At 45.7% G+C, this 13,714-nt stretch overlaps 1 protein-coding gene across 3 annotated transcripts; it reads left to right on the forward strand.

Annotated features, from left to right (window-relative positions):
• Positions 1-588: 588 nt before the first annotated feature.
• LOC102379827 (cytochrome P450 1A5) lies at positions 589-13,277 on the forward strand. 3 transcript variants are annotated; one of them, XM_006020279.3, is made up of 8 exons: positions 595-612; positions 4,319-4,488; positions 7,260-8,109; positions 8,659-8,785; positions 9,310-9,399; positions 9,500-9,623; positions 10,313-10,399; positions 11,579-13,277. In XM_006020279.3, the coding sequence occupies exons 1-8, from the start codon at positions 595-597 to the stop codon at positions 11,883-11,885; spliced, it is 1,773 nt and encodes a 590-aa protein (XP_006020341.1). In that variant the 3' UTR covers positions 11,886-13,277. The 3 variants fall into 3 exon arrangements, with proteins under 3 accessions (XP_006020343.1, XP_006020341.1, XP_006020342.1); XM_006020281.3 differs by lacking the exon at positions 4,319-4,488 and having other exon boundaries at positions 589-612; XM_006020280.3 differs by lacking the exons at positions 595-612; positions 4,319-4,488 and adding an exon at positions 685-845.
• Positions 13,278-13,714: the final 437 nt, after the last annotated feature.

The following is a 13,714-nucleotide window of genomic DNA, read 5'->3' on the forward strand; positions in this document are numbered from 1 at the left end:
TTTCCTGTGAGCTGCACGCAACATTCCTGTTAACACATATTGGTATGCCATTAGCTTTTTTTCACAATGTTGATTCATTTTCAGCTTGCAATCCAATAAGATCCCCAAGTCCTCTTCTGCAGAATGCAAGTTAAGCTATCATTCTCCAATCTATATTTACATATTTGATTATTCCATCCTAAATGTAGGACTTTTCACTTGTTCTTATTGGATTTTATAAGATTAATTTTGGCCTATTTCTCCAATTTATCAAGGTCATTTTGACTCTTAATTTTACCTTCCAAAGTATCTTCTACCCTTGCTTAGTATCAAATGTGAATTTATGATGTACTCAGTTCTATCCACCAAATCACTAATTAAGATATCCAATAGTACTGAATCCAGGACAAATCTCTGGAGAATCCCCTTTAATACTTTTTACCAGTTAGACAGTGAACCATTGGTGACTGCTATCAGGGGCCTTACAAGGCAGCCCAGTCTGGGCTAATTGCCTAATTGGCTACACTTGCCTACCTTTGTTCGTTGTTAGGGCCTCCTGACTGGCTGTTGGGGAGATAGCAATGTTACAATACATCTGGATGTCAAGGGTGGTTGATGCACGAATGGATAGTGGTAATGTTTACTTGCTGCTGCTGTTATTGCTGCAAAAGTTGGTTTGTTTGGGGTTTTTGGTGGGGGCTTTTTTTTTGCTACTTCCCCCTCCCTTTCCTGTGTTGGCACCTACAAGGGGTTGCCCATCTCCCTGCCCTAGTTATGCCCCTGTGGGGAAAGCAGTCTCTCTACCTAGTTCCAGCTGTGTCAGCAGGCTGCAAGCAACCCAACCATTCTTTTGAAGGTCTACTCTGGTAAGCCTCTCTGATCTCATACTCCTGGTTTTCTGACTCCTGACCCTGCTTGGCTCTGTTCCTGGACTCTGGCTCCTGAATACTCCCCCTTGGATCTGCTAACTTGGTCTCTGGCTTTTGGTTCACTCTATCTTTGGATCTGAGCCTTAGCATACATTGACTTCTACTCTGGTTCTTGGCTCCTGTTTTCAGCACCAGCTTCTGGCTTCTCAGCCTTGACTTGGCCTGTGATTTGGACTCAGCCCTTGGGTGCAGTCATTTAGTTTCTGACTTCTGACCCCCTGATTCAACCTGTGGGTCACCTCCTACCCTTTACTGGTGGCCTAGCCATTAGGAAAGACTGCCCACAACCCAACCTTTACAGCTACTCTTTGAACACCATTACCCAGCCAACCATTTAGCATACTCTTCACAATGCCTTGGAAAACTGTAAAAATCATCGCCTAAAGTCTAGCTATTGCACCCACTTCTTTCCTCCCATCCACAAAGCTTCTACCTTGCCACAGACAGAAATCAGCTGGTTAAGCAAGACTTGGTCTCTCAGCAGGCAGATAGTCACGTGGCTGTGTTATGCACAATCAATGTGAATATGTATGTCTGCAACTCAAAATGGATAACATACATACTGCTTTACACTTAATTTCCTAGGTGCTTACATAAATTGTTCTGTCTGTCCATTCAATGTAGTGTTGTGGGATTTGTAGAGAATTCATGTAAGTGATAGCAGGTGAAATCACTTCCATAGGCACAAAGGTGTTTCTGTCCTGTTTAGTTGGCCACTTGTATGGTAGACTGTTTGAGTCAGAGACCTTGTTTTCATGCCTGTCTATAAAGTAGGTAGCAAACAGCTGGTGCTCTACAAATAATGATTCACAAAGGTGTGAAATCAGAGATGCACTTACTGGTGTCAGAGAGGCATGCATCAGTGCACGTGTTTTCATATACTTATGTCTGTATTCTTAGCACTGTAAGTTACTTCATGACCTAAAATGCGGGTTGGACCTGTGCTTTAAATGATGGGAAAGAATGACCATAGATCCTTTACCTGCTGTTCCACAGAACAAGTTCTTCCCAGGCCGTTAAACTATAGAGAAAGCGCAAGGGCCATAGACTTCATTACTGGCCCTAACTGGGTGATGACTGGTCAGTTTTCTACCTTGAAAAGTTACAGTCTATACAGGTGTTGTGAAGGAGACAACACTACCCCCTGGCCCAAAATCTTTCAAAAGCTGGATCAGCAGCTCCCTTCGTGCCAACTGCAGTTCACAGCTTCTGCCAAGCCCAGGCAGGGCTGCTTGTTTCCTGGCTGTTGGGGTTAATGAGGACAGCCTTGCGTGCCAGGCAGCTTCAGCTGAGCCGCAGGCACCTGAACACACCCAGCTGCCTGAACCCACCTTCACTGAGCCACCCTACAACCTGGTCCCCTGCCCCTCTTCAACGACCAAATGCTTTTGCTCTGGTCTCTCTTTCCTCAGGACTGTACAGCCCTAGAGGGCTCAGCTGGGCTAAGCAGTGTTGGAGGGCATGTGGGTACAGGGGGTCCCTTCAGAGTATCACCCTCTAAGCCAAAAAAAAAAAAAGAAGGTGGCAGGGATCTTGCTAAAGAGATGCATGTATCTTCATGCAGCCCACTTAAGAGCTCCTAGAACTACAACCTGTTTCTTGAAGAGACAGTGGCCCCCATGATCACTGGGGCTTTCAGACAAGAAGCCTGGGTGGCAGCAACAGGGGCAGGGGGGCACTGCTGTCTGCAGGTCTCCGTCTCTCTCTCCTTTCCCCTTGTGCCAGTGCCTCCTGTCCTTCTCTTTAATTCTATCTTGCAGATTTCCTGCCTGCAGAGGGGTGCCCCAGCTTGCTAAAGACCCCCTCCCCACCCTCCTCATGGCATGGGGGGTGGGGGGGACATCAGCACTGGCATGGGCTGCCATGCTGCTTGCAGGCTAAAAGGCAGGTAGAGGGGTGTGTGGCTGGGTCCCTGTGGTGCTCCCACATCTCTACTGGAGCTGTACTGGGAAGATGCATGCGGGGAGCTAGTCGTTCCAGGGGCATGGATGGGTTAGGGCTGCCCTGTGCTGCAAACACGCCTGCCTGTGCCTCTGCTGCCCGGCTGGTTGTTATGCCCCCCCAGCACAACCCCTTGCAGAGCAGCGCCGGGAGGCTTGTGCAGCAGGGCGCGCTACCCCTTTAAGAGCCCTCCCATAGCGTGACTGAGTGACCAGGGCGGGACAGGTTTGTCCTGAGAGTTTAAACATCCCGGCCCCTTCTCACGCGATCCCCGGAGCCGAGTGGCTGCAGCAGGCGCCGGCCCCTCGCCTTGCAAACAGCCCGGGGCAATGGGGGGAGGAGGGCAACTCATCACCCCCCTCCCCCGCAGGGCTGGCCAGGGGCCCGATCCTGCTTCCCCCCCGCCCCAGGGCTCCCAAGGGATCAGCATCCTGGGGATCTGGCCCCGCACGTACACACACGCGGGTCTGCAGCAGTGGCCCCCCTCCCTACCAATCTCCCCACTTGTTTGCCCGGGAAAGCGATGAAATACAGCCCAAGAGCCTCTCATGCCATCCTCGCCTCCCTGTACCCGGGGGTACCTCGTCTCCCCATGCCCAGGGGGCTCCATCCGCTGCACGGCCCCTACCCGGGGGCCCAGATCTCCTTGCCCCCTATGCCCGTGCCCATGCCTGCCCCACGTGCCCGGGATGCAGAGCAGTGTCTCCGCGGCTTGTGCAAAGCCTCGTGTCTTGGACCCCAGTCCATGCCATGCGGGTTCCCTGCGGCTGATTCCCGTTCGTCCCCGCCCGGCCCCAAGTGATCTCGGGGGGGAGCTCTGGCTCCCAGTCCCCTGCAGCTGCACATGGTTAGGGGGAGACCCCAGGACGGGGCACTTCTCAATGGGGGGCACTGCCGAGCCCCCCGGGGGTGGTAAGGTGGGGGGGAAGTGCCCTGGGCTCCGAGGCTGACCTGAGCGGCTTGGGGCACGTGGGGATCGTGGACCCAGCTGGGTCGCGGTGACCGCGCAGCTCCCCGTCAGGGACCGGGCACCCTGGAGGACAGGTGCCAGTGCGATCACATCCAGCAAGCAGGGGAAGGGGGCAGCCTGAGCCCTAGGTAGGGCCCGCTGGAGAAGGACATCGCCCGTCTCCTGGCACTCGGGGGACGGAGATGCCCGCAGCCCGCTCGGCGGGGCTGGAAGGAGCCGGGTCCAGCGCCCGCCGCGGGGTGCTCCCGGGAGCAGCCGGCTGGGATCGGGTCTCCCCGGGGCTTCAGTGTAGCCTCCACTATTGGGTTTCTCCCCTGCTCCCCCAAGGGGGTGGCTCTCGGGGCCCCTCCTATTGCCAGGGAGCTGTGCCCCTCTCCTTGGCAAGCCAAAAGAGGCTCAAGCGACTTTATTTTCCCGTCCTAAATGAAACAGGAGTTGGAAGCCACTTGGGTTTTTGTTTTTTTTAACTCGGACTTTTTTTTTTTGCCACGTGACGGAGGATGCTCCGCCAATCGGGAGGCTCGGAGGTGCATATAAAGCGGGCAGAGGGGGCACTGCAGCCCAGGTGCCGGAGAGACGAAGCCACCTGGCAGCGGGCACGAAGCACCTGGCTCTGCATCCCGTCTCCCAGCCCGGCAGGGACGCGCCGAGCCCCTGGCACTCGCACAGGTACCACGGAGGCTGCAAGGTTTTCCCCAGCCAGGCTGATGGGGAGGTGGTCGGCTCTGCCTGCTGGGGAGAAGCCTGTCCTTGCAGATCATCCCATGGGGTGGATTTTCAAAGGGGATCATGTAGCAAATCCGTTTTTGCCAATGACATCCGAGAGGGACTATCCCCCTGGGGTGGGGGCTTAGCCCCAGCCCTTTGCGGGGGGCAGCTCCTTCCTCCCCCACCCCAAGCAGCTCTAGTCTTCTGCATTTTAAGTGAATGAGGGAGCATCCCACACTGACTTCTTTTGGAGGGGAATAATGGAGAGGTAGGTCTTGCTCTTCTTGAACATCATAGCAGGCAGGACTGAGCTCTTAAGTCTCCTGCTGACTGGCTCCTTGAAATGGGGCCATCTTCTCCTGGAGGAGCAGGATCTTTAGGTAGCCTGGTTCTGTCCCGATGGGGATGTCATGGGAGCAGCTGGCTGTCAAGTTAAGGCCCCAATCTCTCAATCAGGAAGGACTAGAGGATGGGGCAGGGGCAGGGTCTTTGGGGTGTCCTGCCTCCCATCTCGCAGAGGACAGAAATGGGAAAGGTGTCTGGTAAAGCACTTATGTAATCCACCCCCTTCTTCTAAAGCATTTTGGAGGGTTTGGTCTAAATGGGCTGAAAGTTCAAGTGCTGAGTGGATGACTTCTTATCCCAGATGCTTATGGGCAGAGGTGGAAACCATGTCTTCCCTGGGAACTGCTTAGCTTGCTTGTAAACGCTGAGATCTCCTCCTAATCTCTAACAGGTCCCTTCCCCATAACAATCAGGAGGGCAGGTTTTTTTTATGCCTAATCCTGGGATGAACATAAATCCTGGTGATTCTTTCACACCTCTTTTAAGATGATCTCTTTTCTCCTGAAAGCACTCTCCTTCTCCCCTGTTCTTAGTGAATGAACAGGTAGAGATCTTGCTCTCAAACAAGGAGAGGCTAAAAATCTGGACTGGATTCCTTCATTCACTAGTTTCCACTTCACTGTCAATAAAAGTGGGAGGCACTCCGTCTTCTCTGCCAGCCTTTATGCCTCACGATTTCATTGATGCATCCATGAAAGTGCTCTTTGGAACTGATAAGGTCTACTGTGTCTCAAATAAAACCCACTTGATAGGAGTATCTGTCTGATCCTGCGACTAGCGTGCACTGGTGCAGTAGCTACAGGTCAAAAGCTCCACTGTAGGAAGATTACAACTCATGTAGTATTCCCATTTTTGAGAGGTGTGCAGGGGTTATAATAGTGATTCTTGGCAAAGCAGACTGCATTATTTTTAGGTGAGATTTGTAAAATCCAAAAAGTAGGGTAGGAAGGGACCTCAGCAGGTCATCTAGTGCAACTCCCTGCTCAAAGCAGGACCACCCCAACTAGATGATCCCAGACAAGACTTTGTCTTAAAAGCCTCTAAAGATGGTGATTCCACTACCTCTCTGGGTAGCCTGTTCCAGTGCTTTACTACCCTACTGAGATTTTTTTCCCCCCTAATATCCAACCTAAACTTCCCTTGCTGCAACTTGAGACCATTGCTTCTTGTTCTGTTGTCTGCCACCACTGAGAACAGTTTAGCTCCATCTTCCTTGTAACCACCTTCAGGTAGTTGAAGACTGCCATTAAATCCCCCCTCAATCTTCTCTTCTCCAGACTAAGTAAGCCCAGTTCCCTCAGCCTCTCCTCATAAGTCTGCCTCTCTGCCAAAAAATATAGTGCAATCATTCTAAAGGTGGTTCAGAGCTCCTGGTAACACTATCTTTCTCTTTTAGGTGATGCTTAAAGCTGAAATCTAAATATTCTCTTTCTTTGTGGTATTTTTCAAAAAAGCGAGAGCTGCCAGACCCAGTGTTGGGGCCAAAGTACAGCAGTGTTCTCTATTTTGGTAGTTCCCTTGTGTAAGGTCAAGTCTTTTAAGGCATCTTCTGTTTCATAGTAAATAGTGGTTTAGTGTTGCAGAAGTAAAATGTTCTACTCCAGAAATGGCTACACACACGTAATGGAGCTGTCCATAGAAAATCTGGGGAAAACCCTGCATGAATTGTGTATGTAAACCATAGTGAAGTGTTATGGAGTTGATGGCCCCTTGACTAGCTATTTAGGTAAGGTGATGAGATTTTGACCTGTCTCATGTAAAATGCTCTTGCATCCTTAAAGACTTTTACATGTGTAAAATTGGTGCAAAGTATTAAAGTCCTGGGTTTGTGCAAGAGTAAAATCAAGGTGGTCTGTATCTCTTCTTGCTTTTGGTTATTTAAAACCTGGTCTAAATGCAACTGGTTTCTGGGAAGTAGGTTTCCCCAATGAGATTCAGAGCTGCACCTTGAAAAGGATGCTGAACGTGTATAAAATTTATGTCAATGTAAATTGTTTAGTGGAGTTGCAAAGACCCTGTCTCTGGAAAATTTGTCAGTGTGCATAGCAAATAATGTTTAGAAAGTAACAGATTTCATATCCTATGCTTTTTGGCGGGTTATATGTAAAAGAAAGTTTGCTGTAGTTATAAATGCAAGACGCGTGCAAGGGATAAAGGGCTAGGAGATCAGTAGGACATATTAGAGTTTAGGACATCACAATCTGAGCAAGGGTGGCAGAATTTCTTCTGAATTAAAATGACCTAAGGTCTCAAAGTGAGTGTCTGAATCAAAGTTAGGAGCTGGGTTTCCTAGTTCTATGAAGTAACACTTAAATAAGTGCCTCAAAACTAGAAGTGCTGCTTGGGTTTTACCTTTTTGCTCATCCCTTTCTTTTTTTTTGGCCCAGGAAGATGAAGACTGCAATGTCACTGCTAGGAAGCCAAGGCATCTTCTCAGTCACAGAAATTCTTATTGTCTTGGCTGTTTTTTTCCTGATGTTCACTGTCATTAGATCCTTCCAGCAACAGATCCCTTATGGGCTGAAGAGACTCCCTGAACCAAGGGGATACCCTCTGATAGGCAATGTGTTGGAGCTGGGAAGGAACCCACACCTGTCATTGACTCAGATGAGCCAGAAGTATGGAGACGTGATGCAGATACGAATCGGCACTAGACCAGTGCTGGTCCTGAGTGGGTTGAACACCATCAGACAAGCCCTAGTGAAGCAAGCGGAAGACTTCATGGGACGCCCCGATCTCTGCAGCTTTCGCCACATTGGGAATGGCCAGAGTTTAACATTCGGCCCTGATTCAGGGGAGGTGTGGAGAGCCCGCAGAAAGGTAGCCCAGAATGCCCTGAAGACCTTCTCAGTCTCGCCCAGCCCGACTGCCTCCTCTACCTGCCTCTTAGAAGAACACGTCTTCAAAGAAGCTGACTACCTAATCACAAAGTTACTGCAACAGATGAAAGAGGAAAAGAGCTTTGATGCCTACCGGTACACGGTGATCTCTGTGGCCAATGTCATCTGTGGCATGTGTTTTGGCAAGCGTTACACCCATGATGACCAGGAGTTATTAAGTCTGGTCAACCTCAGCAACGAGTTTGGGGATGTGGCTGCCTCTGGGAACCCAGCAGACTTCATCCCCATACTCCAGTATTTCCCGAGCCGTACCATGAAGATCTTCAAGGATCTCAATAAGAGGTTCAGTTCTTTTGTGCATAAGATTGTTAAGGAACATTACACTACCTTTGATAAGGTAAATGCTCAGAGCCAATTCATTTGCATTCTCTTCTCTGCCCTTTAATGTCTATTAGGTGATTTGTCTTTTACCTTCTGGCTGGCAAACAAATATTCACGGAAACAGTTTGAGACAAGTGGACACAATATAGCAGTGTTTTGCTAAAGCAAATTTATCCCATAGAAACTCTGCTAGTTAAGCACTGCACTATATGTTATAGTAATCAGTTTCCCCAAATGTTTATTTTTATATATTTTACTATTGCTACTGCACTTTTTCCAATTGATTATCATTTTTATGCATCTAAGATTTAGCTTAGCTGCTGCAGACCTTACAATGAGAGAAAATAAATAGTATTGTTATCTAAGGATTTGGTGTATATAAAAAAAAAAAAAAAAAAAAAGGAAATTTGAGTTTCTGAACATGCAGTGTAAATCTGAAAACATCCACATCTGTGGCAATAACCTACTAAATTTTCCTACTTCTACTAGTAGATTGGTCTAGTTTAACTGACTTAATGTTCTGGATTCTAGTACCATTTACATCCTCTGGATTCTTTTATTTCAGAGCCACATCCGTGATATTACTGACTCTTTGATTGAACACTGTCAGGATAAAAAAATTGATGTGAATGCCAACATTCAGCTCCCTGAGGAAAAGATTGTCAACCTTGTCAATGATCTTTTTGGAGCTGGTAAGGATGCTTCCATTCAAAAGCACAGGGTTCCAGATTTTTTCTGTCTTCTAATTCATTCAGACCCACTATCCATCAGTGAGTGTTTTAAAGAGGAACTAATGAAGGTATTAAATTCTTAAGGCAGACAAGGTTCTTTGGGTGAATCTGATATTTTTTAAGTTGGTCTAATAAAATGTTGGGGGGGAAAAAAAATCTTAAGACATTCAACCTGAAATAACAGGAACAGTGAAACCCATACTCCAGGCATACTGCTGTTCAGTGCTGACAATCTGGAGTTGAGCTGATGAAGTGAGTAAATGGACATGAACTAGCTTCTGGGTGTCTTGAGATGACAAAGTTATTATCTTTTGAGGATTAACCTTAGCAAGTGACTTCCTGATCAGCCTTGTGCCATTTCAATAGCAAACATGAATATTTAGTAAGGTGTGAAATTTGGCTAAGAAATTACTAGCAAGTCAGGGCTATATCCTTTCATTTGTCTCCATTTGGCAACTAAATACTTTCCTCTTTTTTCTATCCAGGTTTTGATACTGTGACAACTGCCCTGTCCTGGAGTCTTGTGTACATTGTAACATATCCAGACATTCAGAAGAAGATTCAGAATGAACTGGGTAAAGATTCCTTCTTCCACCCCCCCCTAAAGTTTTAAAAAGTAGTAATATCTCTCTTAAAGGTCTCTCAATCAACCTCCCTCTCCTTCCCAACTTATAGATCAGACCATTGGCAGAGAGAGGAGACCCAGGCTGTCAGACCGACTCATGCTGCCATATACCGAGGCCTTTATATTGGAGACGTTCAGGCATTCTTCCTTTATGCCCTTCACGATTCCTCACTGGTAAGGTGATGCTTTGACCATCTTGACTTGTGCCCTTTTAAGTTCTCCATGGGAATGGTCTTCTGACTAACCCCAGTGGATTTCTTACCCTCTTATCACCTTAACCCTTCCAGATATGAAGCCAAATAACCCACACTCCACTGTGTAAATAGTACAAAAATCATCTCCTTATTGAGCTGGGTAGTAGGGGTGGGGAAAGTACCCCAAGCACATGTTGAGTCACTTATCAAATCCTGCCTGTGGCCCTGTCCATCCCTCAGCTGCTGTAGATTTCATTGCCTTACATTTGGGATTGGTACTTGTACAGCTCTGTTATTGCTGATCTTCTTCCAGTTGTTGAATCCCAAGTTTGGTTGGTTATGGCCTTTGGTTGAAGAGCTTCACTTCAGACCTTCCAGCAGTGTTATCTGAATAGATCTTGATGACCCTGCTTAGTTTCCTAATATTTCCTCTCTTCCTTGAGAGACTTAGTGTTGCATGATCACTTCTAGAGGTTTTCAACTCCTGAAAGTGAGCGTTATAATTGTCTCCATTAGCTAATAATACTTGGAACTACCCATCTTTATCTAGATATGCATGGATAATAAGTCACTGCTAATGTAGATGTGATCTAAAAATTTAAAAGCTTCTCTAGAACTGAAAGGAGACATGCTACTTTTAAAACGCAGTGCTCCCTCAATTTCTTTCAGCACAACTAAAGACACATCATTGAATGGCTACTACATCCCTAAAAACCTCTGTGTATTCATCAACCAATGGCAAGTCAACCATGATGAGTAAGTATATTAAGGTACTGTTCTTCTGATTAAATGTAATTGCTTGGTACTCAATGTAGTCAAATGCACTTTTAAAACATAAGAGAAGTCTAGGTGAGGTACAAATGACTGCATAGGATTCTGAGCAATATGGTACATCATATTGGTCAATAGGTATAGATTGTAAGCAGGCTGAAGTATCTGTTTCAGGGGAAAAGCACTCTTCTCTGAGGAAGTTCTGTGTGGCACTAAATAGTAAGTCCAGTTCTCTTACTTTAAATGCGAATAATTCAGTTGACCTGAAGTTCCTCCTAATAATCCAAAGTAGGCAGCTTTTTTAAGCACTCAAATCTGGGTCTTCTGCTTCACCCCATCCACTTATGATAGTACTGTAATGAATGTGCACCTACTGGGACTTGCAAAATCATGGCTTCCAGGGAGAAGCTAATCCAGGTTTACCAGCAAAATAATTGTTTAAGCCAGATGTGGTCTTACATTTAAAGAACGAGCTCAAGAATACTGCATGCAAGATATCTGCATGTATGAATAGCACAGTTCTGAAGAAAGTCTTAAAGCTTTTCTTTATCCAACCCTGTAAGTCTGTTGCCACTGACTGGAACAGAAGCAAAATGGGTTCCTTCCTACTAATGGGTCAGCCTTTGAATGACTTAGGCCTTTGAGCAGTTAATCATGTATGAAGTCATTGGAACAATTCATGTGACTAGCCCTGCACCCATAGGAGTAAGGGGGTTAGAGTGGGTCAGATCTTGAAGAGCAATTGGTTCTGCCATAAAGGCCTCAAATTATGAGACATCCAGTGTTAACTCTTCTTTCTTAGATTGAGTCCATTCACTTGGTCGCCCTTCAGCTGAGGTTGTCTAGACACTCTGGTCCCTATATCCAATAATTTTAAATTCAATGTTGGTAATTGCACAGATGTTTAAGGGAGTAATGCAGACTGAGTCTGGAAAACTAGCTACTGCTTGCATACAACAGACAGTTTAATGTGGCTTGACTTGCAGAGTCTTGCATTGATGGTAAGGCTGCCACTGAGTGGTAAAGGCTTTTGCAGTGTTTAACTTCAGTATCCAATGTTTCTCTGTCTTGATGCTATCCCAGCTGAGATGCTTGACTTCTAGTTACTGCTTCAGAGACTGATACAATGGTATTCTCAGGTGTCTCCCCTCTTTTTTGTTTCAGAACACTTTGGAAAGAGCCATCTGCTTTCAACCCAGAGCGTTTCCTCAATGCTGAAGGGACAGAAATTAACAGGGTGGAGAGTGACAAAGTGATGATATTTGGCTTGGGGAAGAGGAGGTGTATTGGTGAGTCCATTGCCAGGTGGGAGATCTTCCTCTTCTTGGCCACACTGCTCCAGCAACTGGAGTTCAGCGTATGTGATGGACAGAAGGTAGACATAACACCTCAATATGGACTGACCATGAAAAACGAGAAGTATGAGTACTTCCAGATTAAGCAGCGTTTCCCAAATAAGAGCTTTGAGTGAGCTGCACTTCCTCACTGCTGGGACATGAAAGGGGACATACCATTTTACAATATGGAGTTTGCCTTCTGGAATCACCAAGACCATTTGAGGGCTGACATCTTCTCTACAGGAAAGCAATATGGAATAAACGGGGGCTATCTTTCTGTGCTCGTTCACTGGGGGCTTGTTCATATCTAATGTTTTTTCTGAGAGCTCATGCATAACAGCAGATAAAGACTATTGTTGATGACTCAAGGGCTGGCAAATCCTGCCTAGTATGCCCTGAGGAGCTTGCCTTGTACTGACTTCTCATACCTCAATTAAGTAACTTCATTATTGTTACCCATATAAACGCACAACAAAGATTATACTAAGGTCCTTTGATCATAACTGCTGGTCTTGTGGGAGGTCTTAATAGTGGGTAGTGTTTCAACGTCCCAGATAATACCAGTGTCATGATTGGTAGCCTTAATGTGTGCCTTAGTCTGGAATAAGCAATAATAGTAGCTGTCACACTGAAGTACCAGGGATTGTCTCTGAAATGTAACCAATTGGCTACTGCTGTGCAAGTTCTTTTATTCACGATCAAATTGGATATGTGGCATATGAGAACAGCTATCAAGTATGTATCAACTCATTTTGCCTCAAGTTTTTTGAGGCAAAACTTTAACCAACTTTCTCACAAATAGTTGCATGAGTCTGAAATGATGAGCAGTTTGCAAACTCATTTTGCTTTTAACTCCACATGCTATGTGGAAATTCACTTTTTGTGCTCTGTCAGCGTAACTTGTCGTGTGAAATTCTATGTTTGAGGACTTCTCAGTGAAGCAGAGGTAAATATCCACTGGTGTGCGGTTAGCCAAGTTGCATGGTGCTGCTTCTTCCTGAAGTAGTTATCTTGAGCATGATCATTCATTGAACTGACTTGTGAATGAATTGCCAGTTGTCATTAATAGAACTGAGTTATCTGGATACTTGTAAACAACAATGCTGTTAGTCCACAGCAAACATCTTGGTGCTGTTGTTCATGAATTTGGGATATTTTTACTAATTACAGGTAGCTCTATTCATTAAACAATAAGCCTTATGAAAATCACAAGTCCAAAGTGATGACAATAAAGGGAAAATGGCAATAAGAGGGGAAATAAAGGACTACTTGCCTTCCATCTACATATTGCTGCCTTTTTTTTTTAATGGTTTTAAAGAGACCTAGCAATAGAGATGTATGTATTCAGACTAATAAAGGTAAAGATTGTAGGAATGCAAATGTTGTAGCTATGTTTTAACTATAAATGAACATATACTGCTTGCTTATTTTGTACTGTGTGCAATGCCATATGTATGAAACATTTTCATATAGTCTCTAAGGACTACATGTGGAAAAATCTGAGATAATAAACCCTAATAAAAAATAAGAGATGCTTCTGATTTTTTGTCTTTATACCCATGTGCCATAGGAAAAATGTTAATAGTGTCAGTGACAATTTATTGCTCTTTCCTTCATTTTCAAGGTTTTGGCATGAACATTTTTTCTATCCAGATTAATCTACTGTCTGGTTTTTATAGATCTCAACAAGGCAGGCTCAGGCTCTCTCTATGCATAGAGAGACTTTAACTATATTCAAGCCTAATTCAGTACCTACTGCCATCGGTGGAGAATTTTTGACCCTCTGTGGATCAGAGCCATGTCCCCATCCAGCTCCTGCTTGCACGAAAATCGGGAGTAAGACTATTAAGATCAATAGTACTCTGTTAGTGTAAAACAGCCTTGTCCATAGTTGAGGGGCAATTTCTTTTTAACAGGATCCTTCTTGGAGTATGTTAGCTTCTCAGAAACTTGTCCAAGCTTT

Source organism: Alligator sinensis, unplaced genomic scaffold (assembly GCF_000455745.1).
Source record: "Alligator sinensis unplaced genomic scaffold, ASM45574v1 scaffold1097_1, whole genome shotgun sequence".
Taxonomy (NCBI): domain Eukaryota; kingdom Metazoa; phylum Chordata; order Crocodylia; family Alligatoridae; genus Alligator; species Alligator sinensis.